The sequence below is a fragment of the Podarcis filfolensis genome, assembly GCF_964270895.1.
Source record: "Podarcis filfolensis genome assembly, chromosome: 3".
Classification (NCBI taxonomy): domain Eukaryota; kingdom Metazoa; phylum Chordata; class Lepidosauria; order Squamata; family Lacertidae; genus Podarcis; species Podarcis filfolensis.
This window is the reverse complement of record NC_139606.1, coordinates 101,178,908-101,197,187: the sequence shown is the minus strand read 5'-3', so window position 1 is coordinate 101,197,187 and position 18,280 is coordinate 101,178,908. Positions and strand designations below refer to the sequence as shown.

The 18,280-nt window shown below is 40.5% G+C and overlaps 1 protein-coding gene across 3 annotated transcripts in view; it reads left to right on the top strand.

Annotated features, from left to right (window-relative positions):
• Nucleotides 1–907: 907 nt before the first annotated feature.
• PREPL (prolyl endopeptidase like) overlaps nucleotides 908–18,280 on the top strand; it is a 24,434-nt gene continuing 7,061 nt past the window's right edge. For all 3 annotated transcript variants that reach the window (XR_014545831.1, XM_083605118.1, XM_083605117.1), the window contains exons 1-10: nucleotides 908–1,047; nucleotides 3,116–3,487; nucleotides 4,217–4,345; nucleotides 5,762–5,831; nucleotides 7,222–7,425; nucleotides 8,308–8,428; nucleotides 10,397–10,613; nucleotides 12,981–13,166; nucleotides 15,826–16,029; nucleotides 16,920–17,095. Coding sequence is in view for 2 of the 3 variants with exons in the window: in XM_083605118.1 (XP_083461244.1) it covers nucleotides 3,278–3,487; nucleotides 4,217–4,345; nucleotides 5,762–5,831; nucleotides 7,222–7,425; nucleotides 8,308–8,428; nucleotides 10,397–10,613; nucleotides 12,981–13,166; nucleotides 15,826–16,029; nucleotides 16,920–17,095 (1,517 nt within the window). In the remaining variant the exon portion in view is untranslated. The remainder of the gene's footprint in view (nucleotides 1,048–3,115; nucleotides 3,488–4,216; nucleotides 4,346–5,761; nucleotides 5,832–7,221; nucleotides 7,426–8,307; nucleotides 8,429–10,396; nucleotides 10,614–12,980; nucleotides 13,167–15,825; nucleotides 16,030–16,919; nucleotides 17,096–18,280) is intronic.

Below are 18,280 nucleotides of genomic sequence, written 5' to 3'. Positions count from 1 at the left end.
GAGGCGGGGTGGGAAGCGAAGTGCAACGGGGAAAGGATAGCCCCGAGCGACCCGCCGCCTCACTGAGAGAGGGAGAGCACATGGGGGGGAGGGGGAAGCCGCCTCAGAGCTTTCGCCTCAATCTTTTCCAGCAGCAGCTGTGACAGAGAACCTCCCATGGAGCCCGGAGGGAGAGGAGGGACGTTGGGCGCCATCTTTGATAAGGGCTAAGGGACGTTGCGCCGTCGGGTAAGCTGCGGCAACTGTGAGGGGAGATGGACATGGGAAGCTTTCAAGGCTTGGTTATAACTGCTCCGCCGCAGGAGTTTTATGTGACCTCTTTGAGCGTTTCTTTTCAAAGTGGGGAAGACGTGGTCTGAAGACTCTCCACCACCACAGCAGAAGGAATATAGCCGACGAAGCTTCCCTCTCATCCCTATCGCCCCTACTCCGTGGAGCCATAGGAAGACTGGGAGGAACTTCACCTGTTGATTTTTCTGCCCGTCATGTTAAGGCACAGTAGCTCCCTCTTTAAAGAAAACAACACAAAATCGCTATGAAAACTTCAAAAAGTATAAATATTTTATTTCGGCTTCGGCTCGGGATAAAATATCAGGCTGATGTTGAATATAATTTTAACGAGAGAGAGAGAGAGAAGTTGGGATGATGATCTCAAATAGGGGTTTTTTTTGAGGGGGGGGATTTAAATGCCCGGAACCAAAATGGAGACAGGAGGGTCCAGGTTCTCCGGCATCTTATCTACGGGCAGGGAAAACGATAGAAGGGACGTGTGATGCTGGGCCACCATTTTGTCTAAGGGCAAACTAGTGACTCTAGAAAGCGGCCTTGGCTGCCATCTTGCTTATGGGCAACGGTGTCCAGAGTGTCGAGTGAGGGCAACTGAGGCGTTGAGTCGCGGAGCTATGATGCCATCGCAGTTCGTCTCACCATGCTGCTGCGCTTGTCAGCGATCAACAGATTCTGAGCTGTAGCGGCTTCCGCTGTGAGATTCGCGTTTCCCCCCTGAAGTATTATATACCTGCTTACGGAAAGGCAGAAAGTTAAAAGGTAGGTCCTGCATTCCTACTGATTTTGCCGAACTAGAAATGGTCATTGTACTGAAATTTAGCTAAATTCTGCTTCAAATCCCCATGCCATCGTTACAGACAATAAATGTCCTTATTTACTAAAACAGCAAATATATGGGAAATAACTGCTCCTTAGGTTGTATATGCTATAGTAACGGTGCAGCTCTGTGGCTGCTTGCTGAGAAGTAAATATGCTTAAAAGAAGAAAATCCATAAAGGTTTTGAGAACCACATTTTCCGAAGATCACTAATAGAAATATGGGAGAGGTATAAAAACCTACTTGAAGTAAAAACTCCACACTGGTTGTCCCCTTTAGAGGTTATGAGTGTTAAAAAAATCAATATGAGAAAGAATTGGATTACATATGGAAATTTGATTATTAAAGAAGGGGGGAAATGGAAAATGAAACCTTATGAAGAAGTGAAAGAGTTGGTATATGGTTGCATTATTTCCAAATAAATGATATGTTTAAAAAAGATTTTAAAGAATATGGATATGCAGAGAAAGACTCTAAATTTCAAACAGAAATAATAAATAATGAATATAAAATCCTATCCAAAATGTATAAGATATTGTTGGAATGGCATACAAAGGATGAGGAGGTTAAATCAGTTATGATAAAATGGGCCAGAGATATTGGTCATAATATACAATTTAACGACTCGATAAAACTATGGAATGAAAGTATTAAATTTACTGCATGTACTGCATTAAAGGAAAATGTTATGAAAATGATATACAGATGGTATATCACACCAGTAAAACTTGCAAAAATGTACAAAACATGTAAGAAGTGTTGGAAATGTAAAGAAAAAGATGGTACATTTTGTCATATGTGGTGGGAATGTAAGAAAGTGAAAAGCTTCTGGGAGTTGATATATAATGAGCTGAAAAAAATGTTGAAATATACATTTGTTAAGAAACCAGAGGCTTTTCTTTTAGGAATTGTTGGTAATGAAATAAATAGAAAGGACCACAAACTTTTCCAATATGCAGTAACAGCGGCAAGAATATTACTGGCCCAGAAATGGAAACAAGAACAAATACCAACGTTGGAGGAGTGGAGAATGAAGCTGATGGACTATGCAGAACTTGATAAACTGACTGGGAAGATCAGATATCTACGAGATCAAAAGTTCATCGAGGACTGGGGAAAATTAGTTGAATACTGGGAATGTATAAGTGATAATGCAATAACGCTAGTGGCATTCAGAGAAGCTCTGTAACAGCATAAGAAATATTGTAAAAAGGCAAAATAGAAGTGGGGGTAGGTATAAAGGCAATAGTAAAATTTGGAAATGTGTAATTAAAGAAGTTTGAATTTGGATGATTGGCAGAGAAGCCGAAGGAAGTCAAAAATGGAAAATTTAATAGAAATTGTAATGTGGATTGAATGTATGGAAAATTAATAAAATATAATTATTTTTTTAAAAAAAGAGAAGTAAATATGCTTTATAAGAATGCTACTGCAGCACAGGAAAAATCACGCCAATAATTCATTCAACCTATGAGCTGCCTCAGTGCTGCAGGGAATACTGTATTTTTTGCTCTATAAGACTCACTTTTCCCCTCCTAAAAAGTAAGGGGAAATGTGTGTGCGTCTTATGGAGCGAATGCAGGCTGCGCAGCTATCCCATAAGCCAGAACAGCAAGAGGGATTGCTGCTTTCGCTGCGCAGCGATCCCTCTTGCTGTTCTGGCTTCTTGGATTCAGAATATTTTTTTTCTTGTTTTCCTCCTCCAAAAACTAGGTGCGTCTTATGGTCTGGTGCGTCTTATAGAGCGAAAAATACGGTAAGTCACCTGAGCGCTGCTGCCTGAATTCCTGAGATGAGTCCCCTGGCTCTTTATGGGGAGATGGCATGGGCTGTTAGGATCTTATGTTGCAAAATATAATTGATTCGCTGTTATCTTTTAAGGCATCTTTTAACTGTGATGATACTGGCAATATTGAGCACCATGTGGGAATTCATACAACCTTTTAACATATATACTGTTTTTGTAAAGCAGTGAAGAAATGTTTACAATTGTTTCTTTTCCCTCCCCAGCTTTCACTCTGATTCCTGTACATGCTGCATATCTGGGAGGAAATTTTACCATCAGTTCATACCATGTGGTGGTGTCTACTTTAATCAAGCTTGACATGACTTTGGAATCACAAATACATTTTTTAAGAATGAAGAATCAAGTAAAATGAATATGTTGTCATCATGTTTTTAGGCTCCATTTACTTTCTTCGCCTCCTGAAGGGCAGCACTGGTCACTGCAAGAACCACTCTAAATATTCTGTATCTGCAGTCTTAAGATCTTGTAGTCAAACAAAGATACAGGCATTTTTCTTTGCGAAGTACCTGAGAAATCCCTATGTCGTTCCTCATTCCCATGGAGTCATTCGGTCATGGAGGTTCTTTTCCTGTAAGGTATGCCATTTGAACAAATCTTTCAGCCCAGTCAATCCTTGAATCCTTGTGTAGAAGGATAGAGAAGACCCTAAATAGTTCATAGATCAGAGAGCTCACATCCTTTTTTCTTGATGAGCAGAAATCATCTTCCATGTGCAAACAAAGTGAGGTACACTGACAATCTTTGTGTTTGCACAATGTTTACGTTTACAATGGTACCTTCTGTTCTGAAGGCCAAACTAGAAATGACATTAATAGTATAAATGCAGTTTAAGTACACTTTTTGGTATTTAAAGAGCAGCAATGGAAGCCTAAGCAGCCTTAGGACTGTGGAGGCTGAGAATGGGGATTAATACTCCCTCTGCCTCCCATGATCCTGACAAAGATCACATCTCCAAAGCAGCTACTTGCAGCTTGCAAGGGAAACCATCAATAGCAGCAATGATGACTTCCCTTCGGAGACGCAGTACTCTGGGGAGTGTGACAGAAAAAGAAATAACCCCCACTCCCAGCCCATATGATCTCAAGGCTTATTGAGTATCCCCAAGATTGAAAAAAATTAATTGCGTTCACATGGTTAACATGCTTAGTGTGCTCCTGACTTAACCCCCTATCATTTAGTATACAAAATAGTATTGGCCAAATTGCTGCAAGGCCAAGTTTGTTGAACATAGTTCTACAATGCATGACAAAGAATGCAGTTCCTACTTAATAGAACTTGGCTTTTTGTGGCTTGTTTTGTACCAGGATCTTCTAGAGTCAGAGCAGGAGAACTGGAGAGCTTGTTCAGCAAAATATATGGCTATGACAAAGAGGATCAAACGAAGATTAGAAGCTCATTATGACAAGTATTCATCCAGTCTGAGCAGCCCAGTGGTAAGAAAATACATGGGGGGAGCACTCCACAAGCAGGGAGCCGCTGCAGAAAAGGCCCATTCTCATGTTGCCACCCTCCGGACCTCTAACGGAGAAGCCACATGAAGAAGAGACTCATATGATGATTGCAGGGTCTGGGTCAGTTTATATGGGTGGAGGCAGTCCATGAGGTATTGTGGTCCTAAGCCATTTAAGCATTTTAAACTGGGCCTGGAAATTAACTGGCAACCAGTGCAGTTGGGCCAGGATTGGCAATATAGGCTCAAACCGTCTTGTTCCGGTGAGCAACCTGGCTGCTGGATTCTGCACCATCTGAAGTTTATGAACTTTCTACAGAGGCAGCCCCACATACAAGACGCTGCCTTATTACCAGAGCATAGATGACACTTCATCTATCCTTGTCCTGATAGAGGCACAGCTGGGACAGCCCCATGACATGTTGAGACAGCCCCATGGTTGTCATGGCAACCATGAGGTCCTGAGCCAGTCACCTCAGCATGGATGTTGAAGTCCCCCAAAGCCAGCACTCAGGGAGATGGCTAGGCAGTGAGGTGGGCACTAAACCAGCAGAATCTGTCTCCATTGCTCAGTACCAGGGACACATACTCTAGATCCACCCCCCAACATGATATAGAGAGATAATGTCTATAGATCACAGCAACTCCCCCTCCCCGACCATCAAATCTGCCCTGATGCTGCCCTGAGTACTCAGGTGGGCACAGCTGGATGAGATCAATTCCATCCTGCTCAGCCCCACCCAGGTCACAGTGATACAGACCAGATTGACCTCCTCATCCATAATCAGATCACGGAGAGGGAGGTCTTATTCAGAGCTGACCTGGCATTCAGCAACAGCAGCCGCAGACCCAAGGGCTGGCTGATATGACAACCAGAATTCTCCAGGTTGAAGGAGGGGCTGGCACTTGGCTCAGTCACTAACAGCCTGTGCTTTGTGCCCCTTATCCAACCTACTCCACCTCCCACACCATACTTTCCCATACCCTGAACCACTGTGATTTGCCCCAGCTCCTCTCCTCTCATCCCAGACACATCTCCCCTCCCTCAATAAAAAGAAACAACAATAACAACCACCACCACCCCACACAAATTTAAAAAAATTAAAACCTTCCAGCAGTCTGGGTTGGAGGAGAGAATGACCCTGCCCATGGCCAAATATCTGGGGATGCACTAGTATCCCAATTGTTTCTGTGAGTAATTAGAAATTAGGATAATTACATTAATAAACCTTATTTGCTGATGCTGATTGTTTCGTATTCTTTTTGTGTTCCATAAACTTCAAAAGAGTTCAGTTTGTTATGCGGAAGCTTCAGAAAAATATTTGGACTCCTAATGTGAGATGGTGACCTAATTCTGCAGATTTTGTCTAGGATTCATGTCTGTCTTGATTTTGAACAGATTAGGTTTGGAGAGTATGTTTACTTTGAAGAAAATGGCTGCATATTTCGTTCGAAGCTGGGAGAAGTAGGTATGAGTCCTTCTTGTTGTTGCCCAGGGTGGTTTCTTTTTACTGTTTTCAGTGTTTCCATGCACAGTTTTAGCAACAACAAAAAACGGCAGTCAAACCACATTACAACAAAGGGTGATTTAGCAAGGGGACATGTTTTGTGTCCTTACCAGAGGTGGTGGTGGTGAAGTCTCTTAAAGCTATTGGACCTGGGGAATTTCAGCATCCATTCTATGACTTTCTGGTCTGAAGTAGTTTGCGAGTGCATGATCTCCCTAGCTACCACTGGCTCTCCACCCTTGGTGGCTGGTGGATCCGGAAGATTTTCTGAGGGTGTTTCCCACAGCTTTGCCAAGGCTTCTGCCAAGGCTCTAATCAAAGCCTGAGATAGGGAAACGACTCCAAGCTGTCAATATAATTGTTCCCAAATATCCTTGATTCAATTGTAGAGTCAAATTAGTGCCCTGATACAGTTTTGTGTTGGCTTCAGTCCTTCGTGATAGGATGGACCCAGTAGGTGCTGGGAGACTTCTGTTCTACCTCATGACCATTGGCATATGAAGTGCCCAGAGCATCTATTCTGTCTTTTGTGCTCTTCAATATCTACATGAAATGAGTAGGCTGGCAGTTGTTCTTATCTAAGAGCTTTGCTTCATAATCTGTGACACAGTGTATTTGAAACAACCTAATTTTAGGGGCAAAAATCTGATGATAAGGCCAGATGTAAAGTAATAAAGCTTTACATTTTGTCAAGCTTTTCTTTTGTCAAAATTATTGGGCGGAATCCAGAGAGCCCCTCCTACAACTGGAAAGTATTTTTCCTTATGTAAAAGGGATCCCCTATTTCTAACAATTTTCCCCAGTCTGACTGCAACCATTCAGATTGCATCCCACACCATCCCAGAGAGTCCTCTGTGCTTAAAAAGCCAGCCCACCCCATTCCAAAGGAATTTCCACTGCAGAAGATCATCCAGAGTGGAAAGCTTTTGGGGTGGGTGGGCTTCTTGCTAGTTACGGAATCTTTATCACCTGGACAGTACAAATATTGCCATTAGTATTAGTTAAGATAGCATTATCAAGCAAAAAAAAAAAGTAGCACAGTCTTATTCATTCAGCTGTGACAGTCTGTGTAATCCTATACATGTCTGCTCTGAAGTAAATCTCTTTTAATTCAGTGGCACTCAGGTAAGTGGGATTTAGAGCTGCATTCTAATTCCGTTTGAAGAACTGGGACATAGATTTGTCATACCTAACTTGTTCCATGACTATCTTTAGCTGGATCAACGTGCATGTATACATTGCTACTTAATAGGAAAACACTGCATTTATAAAAATCACAAAAAGTACACAGAAACAATAGCTGTTCTTTGTATTAGGTTTACAGTATTGCTTTTTCTTTCTTACATTGTAGATGAAGGAAACAATGAAATATTGCTTAGTACAGAAGCACTACCGTTTCATAATTCCCTTATCCAGCGCATCCGAATTTGCCCACATCACAGATATATGGCTGCTGCGATTAAATGTGCACATTCTGAAGAGTCTGCGTGTATTGTTGTGAAATTAGACACATTACCAAAAGTGGAGTGTATCATCCCAAATGTCTTTAGTTTTGGTAAGCTGTTAGCATAAACCTCTTTCCTTCGTAATGTAATATATCTCAGATGGAAGATCAGACTTCTATTATTGAATCTTCACAACATTCAGGTTTCTCAGATGTTGCCCATGCATTTGTAATTTGTCTAAATAGATCCCTGTTTCAGCCTCCAAATAAAATAAAAGTTAATGGTGGCATTTGTGTTGCTGGGAAAGAAATTTGTGTCACTTATAATGAGTGATGCCACGGGCACTGCTCAATAGGTACTTGCAAACAGGAGTAAGCTGGCTTGACAGGACAGGGTGGCAGTGAGGTGGGAGCTGCATGGGTGCACTGGCAGGAGGGCCAGATTTAGGCTGTGTGGGTGTATCGCAGAGCCAATCTCACTGCTGCTCTATCTTACCTTCAGACCATTCCAATAAGTGGCATTGACATTGCTGTCAGGAGGAAGGAGGTGCAGCACTGCACCAACTGCATCCTCAAAGCTGCCATGTTTATGCTAGCTGTGAGGAAACTTTAATATTCACCATGATAAAATATTTTGCCTCAGATGCTGGGGGAAAAGGGGCAGGAAGATTAAATTGAAGAAAGACGACTAAATCTAACTCAACAATGAAAAACTGTTACATGCTTATTATGCAAGAGAAGGAAAGGTTCTAAGCCTGCGCTGCTTATCTGTCGTTCTTCACATTAAATTCAAGCTTCTGGTCAGTGACTGAGATCCAAAGGGTCATACACAGACTACTGTGCATGCTTGGAAGGTTTTTTATTTTCACATTTTCAACTTAGCATAAATAAACACAATGGATTTCTCAAATTCCAAAGCTAAAATCCTGGTTCCTTCCATAATTGCAAAAACACTAATTTGACTTTCCTTCTCCCCCCCCCCCCATCCCCCAGAATGGGCTGCACATGAGATTCTCTTCTATACCACCCAGAAGAACCTACAGTGTCGTCATGTGTATTTATGCGATTTTAATAAAAAACATTCTGAGCTTGTTTATACGGAACATGATACAAGGTAACTGAATATATTGAACAGTTTTCTCTCTGTGTGATCCATTTTGTATGTAATGGGAAACGGTGGTTTGCTTTAGCCAGGATCAAAACACTACTGTCAGTATGCAGTGGGAGGTCTGAAGGAGGAGCACGTGGACCCAAAAATCATTTCTAGCTTAATATTAGGGGTGTCCACTGACCACAAGATTTTGTTTGGACCCTGATTCCGCTCTTTGGAAAACAGCCTGCCTTGGTCAAAAGTGCTTTGGATGCTGTCTGATTCGGCTCAACATCTGACTTCAGGGCAGGGGGAGAGTTCATTCCCTCCCCCTTGCGCTTGGGAAATCAAAATGTATATAAGTGGGGCAGCAGATCTTTGCCCTTTCAATGTAATTGGATATAAAGTATTTGAAGAGTTTTATCATATTTCCTCTCATTCTTCTCCAGACAAAACATAGGCAGTTCCTTCTCATTTGCTCACAGGGCAAATGAATATAGGCTTGGATCCAGCCAGGTTACAGCTCAAGCAAAAGGCCCTTTTGCTTATACAATGGAGGTTTTCTGATGTTGGTTGCTTCCCTGCCTGCAGCTGCAGCTCTCCCACTCCCCATACTGTATTAAGGTACAATTCCCAAGCATTCCTCAATCCTCAGAAGCAGCTCTTCATGAGGCAGCTGCAAGGGAGTTGGGGAAGTCCTGTTTCATTCATAGAATTCTTCTCGTTTCTTAGAATGCAAACCATATTGGTTTGGTGCACTTATCTGTGTGCTGAAAGTATGCACCAAGAGCAGGTTTTGATCAAATACTTTTGGTTTTTTTAAAAAAGCAGAATTATTTCTTTTTCCTAACAAAACTGAAGTAAAGATCAGCTTGTAGCTTTCTTGGAAGAGTTACAGTTCCATTGACAAAGAGGCTAATTTGCTGAGTTTCATGCATAAAGGGTCCACAACTTTCTAAGTCCTGTCCTGCATTAGTTTGTCCGTGCCCTGATTTTTAGTCCTTTGGAGAGAAAGCAGAATAAATTTTTGAATAACCTCTTTCTGTCTTGAATCTTTTCTTTACCTTTCCTTCCATGAAGCTGACAATCTTTGCCTTTTCAAAAAGTTGTAAAATAGATTGTGGAGCCTAAATTCTACACATTACTGTACATGAGATAATGGTTTAAAAGGAAACACAAACCTGTAAAAATGAAATATGAAAATGTGAGAATTGCAGACTAAAAGAGAACCTTAAACTCCAGAGTTACATAAGGAACAAAATGAATGCACTCAGAGTTAAATAGGGATTGGGTTGGATCCAGTCTTGTTTGGATTTAGTTCCCACTGAAATCAGTAGACTTAATTCATGACAATTTGTCCCATTGATTTCCTTGCCACCTAAGTCCAAATAAGTCTTTATCCAACCCAATATACTTTTCATGTATTGTTAGATATGGATGTGGCTTGCAAAGTTCCTCAGTGAAAGTAATATACAGTGATTCAATATTTTGAAAGATTTCGTATTCTGGAGTAGATGCCAAGCTATGGTACTCGCTATACACATCCAAAAATGTGGTGATGTTGTAGTCACGACGGGGAAAGGACCGGAGCTCAGTAGCCAAAGGTCCCAGGTTCAGTCCAAAGCATCTCCAGTCAAAAGCTGCATTACCCTGGGGATAATCAGTCAAAGGCTGCATGCCAAAAGTGTGCAGCCCTTAAGCCAATGAGATGGAGCCAGAGCAAAAAGTGGGCAAGGCAGACTGCTGGGGGAGGGACAGAGGACTCCTGCCAGAGATCTGAACTGATTGTTTGCCAAGAGGCAAATACAGCCCCACTGTGGGCTAGATCAGCAAATAGGAATCTGCTTTACTGAGTCAGACTTTATCCCTAGACTCATGTTACTGTAAATGGCAGTGGATAGCATCCCCCCTTTTTTTGGAAACTTCTGTTATCCAAATATCTTGGCTATCTCTACTGGTGATGTTTGCTAATAGTTTGTTGTTTCCTTGCAGATATTTTGTGGATCTCTACCGCACAAAAGACAAACGCTTTCTGACTATAAACAGTAACAGCAAGAATGCCTCTGAAGTGTGGTTGGTTGATTCCCACCACCCTTTTAAGTCTCCTGTTCTTGTGCAACAACGAACAGAAGGAGTCATTTACCACGTTGAACACAGAAACAATGAGTTGTACATTCTTACTACATATGGAGACCCAGTGGGATACAAGGTACCTTATATAGGCAGAGGCGGAGCTAGCTTCTCCAGCACCCGGAGCGGCACACATGCTGTGCACCTGGGGGCGGGGGCTAGCTGCCTGCGGGGGTGGGGCGAGCGTCCCAGGGAGGCGGTGTGGCAGTGTCACCCCCCTCAAGGATGACACCTTGGGCGGACTGCATCCCGCCTCCTCCGCCAGTCGGTATAAGATCCTGATATGCAAGTAAGCATTTAGGTTGCTTCAAACATCTAGTAGCAAGAGTTCCAAACTATTCAATACCCCCCCCAAAAAAAGTAAGTATTTTTAAAAGTCCATACAGTGGTACCTTGGGTTAAGTACTTAATTCGTTCTGGAGGTCCATTCTTAACCTGAAACTGTTCTTAACCTGAAGCACCACTTCAGCTAATGGGGCCTCCTGCTGCTGCCACCGTGCGATTTCTGTTCTCAACCTGAAGCAAAGTTCTTAACCCGAGGTACTATTTCTGGGTTAGCAGAGTCTGTAACCTGAAGCGTCTGTAACCTGAAGCGTCTGTAACCCGAGGTACCACTGTATATGGCTTTCAGGTGCATGGGCCTGGTCCCTAACATGTATCCTCCTTTCCTCCACCCAGCTTACATGCACTAAAAAAAGGGGACAAAAAAAAAATCATTCAGAGGAGACTTCCAGCCATTAGAATGAAATATACACTTTAAACTGAATGAGCCCAACTGGACTTCTGGATTTTGTAGTGTTGAGTTCTAGAAACCTTCATTATTATAAAGATAGGGTGAAGTAAGGATAATGAGATGGTAGAATCCCTTACCGTGTTGGATGGCTTTAAAAGAGGATTGGCCAAATTCACGTAGGATAAGGCTGTCAGTGGCTACTAGCTGTGATAACTGCATATGAATGCCAGCTGCTGGGGAGCACAAGTGGGGAGAGAGTACTCCTGCGCTCATGTCCTGCTTCTCGATTTCTCGTAGGCATCTGATTGGCCACTGTGAGGACAGGATGCTGGACTAGATAGTGCTTTTGACTCCTCCAACAGCCCTCTCCTTATCTTCTTCATTACTTGGAAATGTAATAGAGAAAGCAAGCAAGCAGGGGTGCAATGTCTGATCAGTTACATTAATCAGTCTTTGGATTGACTTAAAAATGCTTTCTATACATTTTGAAGAACACAGTGTAAATTAGATGCTTTCAGTACAATGCGCACTTAGGATGTGCATGTTTCAAAAACACAAGCTCTGAAAAAAATGTAATAATAATGACAAGCATCATAATGCATTTTCCCACCAGTGCCTGCACCAGTTTTCAATTTATTTTGAAGTTTTATTGTGGTTTTAATTGTTTTTAGTTATTTAGAAACTGATCGTTCTGCCCCCACCCCCGTAACTCTTGACAGCAGAGCAATCACTTAGCACACTGAGGCAAATATGAACAAGGTTATATCCTTTCATGTGAAGCAATGCTTCATTATTCAATAGACCTTCCACTTTATTTATTTTATTTAGTCCTTTAAAAACTGGTTGGTTGAATTTTAAATGCAGCAAATGGATATCCCTTCTCCAGCAAAACTACACAATCCCATTCATTCCTTGAATAGCACCCTCACGGTAGGTTGATGCTAGTTCAAGTACAGACCTATGAAATAATTCTATATTTTTGTTATTATGTATTTGAGAAAGATGGCTCTGAAATTCCATTGAAGGAGCTTCTGCTACTATTTCCTATTCTGTTTCATAAAAAGCAGAAGAGTTTTCGACCTCCAGGGTTAGTATAGATCTATCACAGTTTCCATCATTAAATTCACTTTCATAGTATACATTGTTCTAGAAATGCAATTCTGCCCATTTCCACTCCTTAGCTCTGGTGCCCTCGTGGACTCCATTTCATCTTTTTATTGTCCTTCCTGCTGAGATATGTGGAAGCTTATAGGAAACACTGTAAAATAGTTGAAAAGAAATATAAAGTATTGCTCAGCTGGGCACTTTCGTGATTTATGGCTGGTATTTGAGGAGAAACTGAAAACGTGTTACTTGGTTGGTTATTCCTTCTTTTGTTGCATTACCCTCAAATGATCAAAATTTAACATCCATATGCAGTATACTGTATATACATGACCTCCTGCTATAGAGGACAGTGAGAGAGAGATTATAGGTTTACCATTTCATCTGAAGACGAGTCGGAACATACTTGTTCATACTTGTAAGCACTACCTCTCCGAAATATCCAGAACTGTCAGGGGTAACATTACACTAAGCTGCTATAACGTGTCACCTATTGCTACTGTAAGGATATTAGTAGCTGGGGAAAAGATCAGCTTTCTGAAAATGTTTGAATATTGCATGATTTCCATTTTTTACATGTAGGTTTTTGGACTCTTCTTTGTTTTGTAGCTAATGAAAGCTCCAGTTGACTCATGTGGCTTGGAGAACTGGCTGTCCATTTACACAGTGAAAGAAAATACCAGATTAATTGACTTAGAGGTGTTCAAAGACTACTGCGTTGCATTTCTGAAGTTCTGCGGTCATCTGTATTTAGATATTTTTTCTTTTGTGTCAAACTCAGTTCACAACGTTAAGGTAAATTTTTTTTATTTATATACCCACCCACACATTTTTAAGCTTAGTATTTTATTGCTCAAGATTAATTTATAAATTAAGGGCACGTTGTAGTTTGAGCTTGGTTTATCCAGATGCCTCCAGGGATACACAAAAAACTATAATATAATCAAGGTAGCGTAAATAGTGGTACACAAGGGTTTTTTTTTAAGCCAGAACTCTCTGGAACTGAGTTCCAGCACCTCTCAAGTGGGCGCCATTGCCATTATAAGAGAACACGGGAGGTGTTCATGGTGAGTTCCGGCACCTCTTTTTCTAGAAAAATAGTACTGGTTGTGCGTTTCATATAGCCTTATAGTGCTGACTGCAAGGGTGATGGATTATAGTGTGGAAAACTGAGTATTTTGGAAAGTATCATTTTAGATAATAGTAGATCTAGAAACAACAACAAAACATTGTGACTGCAGTTGTATAACCACTTACCTGGAACTAAACTTCATTGAACTCAATGGAACTTACTTCTGACTTTCTAAGGATTCTGAGGGAATGGCTATCAGCATTATGGAATTACCTTTTGTTTCTGTAGCTCTTGCATAGCAGATTTTTATGCTGTGAGCGTATAGGATAACAACTACATTGTGCGGCCATTAGCCTTGGTTAAGTGGTTGCTTATAGTATCAGCCTGTTAGGCGGTGACCCAAAAGTCCTGAGCCCCTGCCCCCACTTTTAAAGTGTGTTTTACTTTGTTTGTAAGGCTGCTACCCAATTCTGGTTCAATGATGGAATAAAGTCCAATTGACTAATGAACAAGATGATCATTTTAAAAGCTTTATTTTAGAAGTTGTTTTTATGATGAAATGGAGGAAGTTGTGCTGTTGATTGTAAAAATCATCATTTGCTCCCCCAGATTTGTCTCTGTGGGACAGTTTTGGAGCTAGCAAAATGTAATACTGAGGTCCAGCGCCGAGGGCCTTCTGGCGGTTCCCTCACTGCAAGAAGTGACATTACAGGGAACCAGGCAAAGGGCCTTCTTGGTAGTGGCACTCACCCTGTGGAACGCCCTCCCATCAGATGTCAAAGAAATAAGCAACTATATGACATTTAGAAGACATCTAAAGGCAGCCCTGTTTAGGGAAGTCTTTAATGACTGGTGTTTTAATGTATTGCTAATCTTTTGCTGGAAGCCGCCTAGAGTGGCTGGGGAAACCTAGCCAGATGGGCAGATTAGAAATAAATTATTATTATTATTAGTAGTAGTAGTAGTAGTATTAGTATTAATAGCACAGCTATTTCCTAAATGCTTATTTTCAATGCAAAACAATGTTACAAAATATTGGGTGGTTTTGTAGCATAAATGAAAAATTATTAGTGGTTTATCTTACAAGCATAAAACACCAAGTGAATCCTTATACCTGAACTTTTATTTATTTCCATAGTAAATTGCTGCATACAGTCTTGAAGTAACCTATATAAATAACCCTTTTAATTAACCAAAAAGCCTCATTTGTCTAAGATTATTAGAGAAAATTGACCATATTTCCTTCCTTAAAGCATAACTTTGTCAATCCAGGCTTTCTTTTGAACTTTATAAATCAAAGGACAAAAGCTCTGTCTCTTAAAAACCTTAGGCTAACTCCTGCCTTAAAACTCAGTTATCTGAAAATATTTCAAAATTTCATTTAGCATACTTGCAATAAAAGGGTAAACTTACACACTCCCCAACCATTCTCCTAATTGTAGCATTCAAGTTAAATATAGTACCCATTTTGTAGGATTTTCTAGACTTTTTAGAATGATCCTCTTCAGGTTTTAATCAATTACACGGAGTGCGGTTTTTCTGTGTAAAGCTTTTTGACTCTGACTGCCACAATTCCCAAAGCCTTTATCAACCTACTAACCAGAACTCCTTAAAAGAAAGTAAGCAGTGGGTAAGAGACCCTGCTGCTCTCAGAGAATGAATCCTGATTCTTTTCATTTCTAGGAGTGTTAAGTCTTAAAACATAATAGCCCTGAGTTTCTGAGTGTAGCTGTGCCAAAAAAATGATTTTGTTCTTCACAGTGGCTAGCGCTGGGAATAGAGTCAGAGGCAAGGATTCTAAGTGGCTGAGCTCTGCAAAGCCGATGCATGGCCTCAGCGCAATAACTGACGTTGACTTGGCTGCATTTCAAGTTGGATAGAGTGAGAGAGCAGACAGAGGGGGGGAGAAGAAAGATTTTCAAAACTTCCTAATAATACAGGGGTGTCAGGGGTCGGTAAGACAAACATCCCTAAAACAGATACATAAGCATCACAATGGCTGTGTTTTCTTAATGCCAATATTATCGTTTTTAAAGGTGACTTGATTGCTTTGCTCGCTCCCTTTGTTTCAAAACAACATAATATTCTGTTTTCCTCTTGCATTATTGTTGAACCTCATTAAGCAGCTTTTAAGGAAGGGGGAAAGTTAGCTAAATTGTTGCCTTCATTGTCATACTGTTTCTTTTGACTTTTTTCCCTCTTAATTTACGGAGAGGAAGAGAGAGGGGGGAAAGCAACTCCTGGCAAACACATATGCCAAAGTTAATTAAGCTTGAAGTTTGAATCCTTTCATCAGAGGGGAAGCCTGGGATTCAGTTATGTAGAGAAAATCTCAAAGACTGGGGAGGGGGATATTACTAACTGTGGGTTTTTTACTCCCAGCTACCTGCCTGGGCCTGTTCATTTGAATTGGATCCTCATCCTGTGTACACCGCCAGCACTTTCTACTTTTGGCTCCTCTCCCCAGTTCAACCTCCAGTACGTTTTGCATATTCATTGATGAAAAACAGCCTTATTGAGCACACTGAGCAAGAGGTGCCAGTTACAATGAATTGTCACACTGTACGATTAGAAGCTAAAAGCAAGGTAAGACTTTCTGTTCTCTTCCTGCCCTTTTTAAAGCAGCAACTGGAAGGAAAATAGAAATTGACACCATATAATGGCCTCTAGATGTGCATATTCACTAGACCTATGAGTGTTTCTTTTCAGCCCTGCAGAAAGAGATTCGGGAAGTTTAAATTTGCTTTTTTTCCCTGTTTTTACTTTTTGAGAATATTGAAGGTGATGGTGTTATTTCTTTAGGCAAGAGAGAATGTCATGGCACACAAGACTTACTGAGTTGTCTCTTATCACATTAATACTTGGTTTATCCTGCTGGAAGAGAAGGACAGCTTGACATCACCTGCTCCTACTATAAATAAAAACAACCAGAAACAAGTAACATGTGCAACAGGAAAAAAATGTTCACGCAAAAATCCCCTCCCACAAAAAAATTTCCTGTTTGTTAAATCTTTATGAAATGCAAAGGAGAGTAAAATAACCTGACTTTGCGTTATGTGTGTTTCAGTCACACAGGGGAAAATTCATCTCAAACTTACAAGCTTTAAGATAAATATATATGTATATAGAAATGTTAAGTTTATAACAAAAGCTTTGCTGCTGCACTAAGTGCTAAGCTGCTCAGGTCATAATGCAGATGCGTATCATTAGAGGGTGCAGGAGGAGCCAGTTGCTTTCATGGTTTATAGATTTCTCAGGTGTTGCATTTAAATGAGTTTTTATGCTCCACATTGGTAAACGAACGCAGTGGCAGGCTAATCTCCGTTTCATTTGTCAAGAGTGCTTTTGCGCAAAGTGCCAAGGAATTACTGTAATAAGAAAAACATGTTTAAAATATGTAATTGAAGCTTTTGTACCTGTGTATTCCTTGTGAACTTTGAAACATCCTTTAATGCAAAATACTCCCTCATTTTCAGGATGAAACTTGCGTGCCAATTACAGTTTTTCACAAAGCCAATTCTAAAGAGCTGCGCAGGATGCCACTTCTGGTTCATGTATATGGAGCTTATGGCATAGATTTGAACATGAGCTTTAAAGCAGAAAATTTAATGCTAATCAAGGATGGGTGGATATTAGCATACTGTCATGTTAGGTAAGATCTATACACTAAAAGCCACTATCTTGTGGCTTCTGTTGCTTGTGAAAATGTGATTGATATATTCTCAGTGCTTGAAATTTTCCTTTTGACTGTAAAGTTTCCCATTCCATTTGCAAACAATTTCCTCCTAAATTTATGTTACCTACTGATAATTTCTTAAAATTTCTGTTGCTTACATGAATTCAGTTAAATTCAAGGGATGGAAATGCAACTGTTTCAGTTCTTTGGCTTAGTGCAAACTGATTGGATTTTTGAAAGCCTTTTAGAGATCTTTCATACTATTCCTGTGGTAGCTTCCACTATATAAGGCTTTTCTTTCACCATGTCATATGAAATTATATTCTGATATTGCATTAGCCTTGTAGTGATTTACATTCACCTAAAAACAAATAATGAAGGATATATTTGCCGACAAAAGAAGTCACCTTAATTTTTTAAAAACCTATCCCATTAACTAATTTTTCTGTCTTTTTTGTGGCAGCATATAAAGGAGTTTTAGCTGTTCCACATAGTTCTAAATAACCGATAACAGCAGCTGAAAATAATTCAAAAGAAAATAGTTTTTCTCCCTCTCTCTCTGCGTGATTTTGTAAAACAACAAAATAAACAATAAAATGTAGTTAGGCAAATCATTACTGGTTGTTTTTTGTGCCATCACAGTAAATACATAGCATATCTCAGGATACCAGGTCCTCAGTTCAGTTTTGATGGAATTGACAAATATAACACATAAATATATAAAAAAGTAAGATTTCTCCCCCTTGTTGTAACACAGTTTGTTTCAGTGGAATTTAATTCCCTATATGTGTTCATGGGATTGTGGCCTTGGGCTGCCCTTGGTTTCAATAGGACAAAAAAATATAAATCATTTGGAAATTTATTCTGTGCCAGCCTTTTTAAAAGAAGCAGAATTTGTGCAGAAGCAAAAAAAAAGAAAAGGCCCCAATGTTACTCAGAAGTGGGCACTAGCCTGAGTAAGCCATGATTCTTCTTTTTGTACTTCTGCTATGATATGGGACTAGTGGGTCTCAGTCTGTGTGCTCTGTGAGTCCAAACAACCCCTGGAGCTCACCGATCTGAAATTACAGCAGAAGTGCAAAGGACTCCCATATCTGCTTCCCCTGCTTCCACATAATGTTTAAGCAGGCTTTTCACCATCTTAACCTTATTTCCAAATCC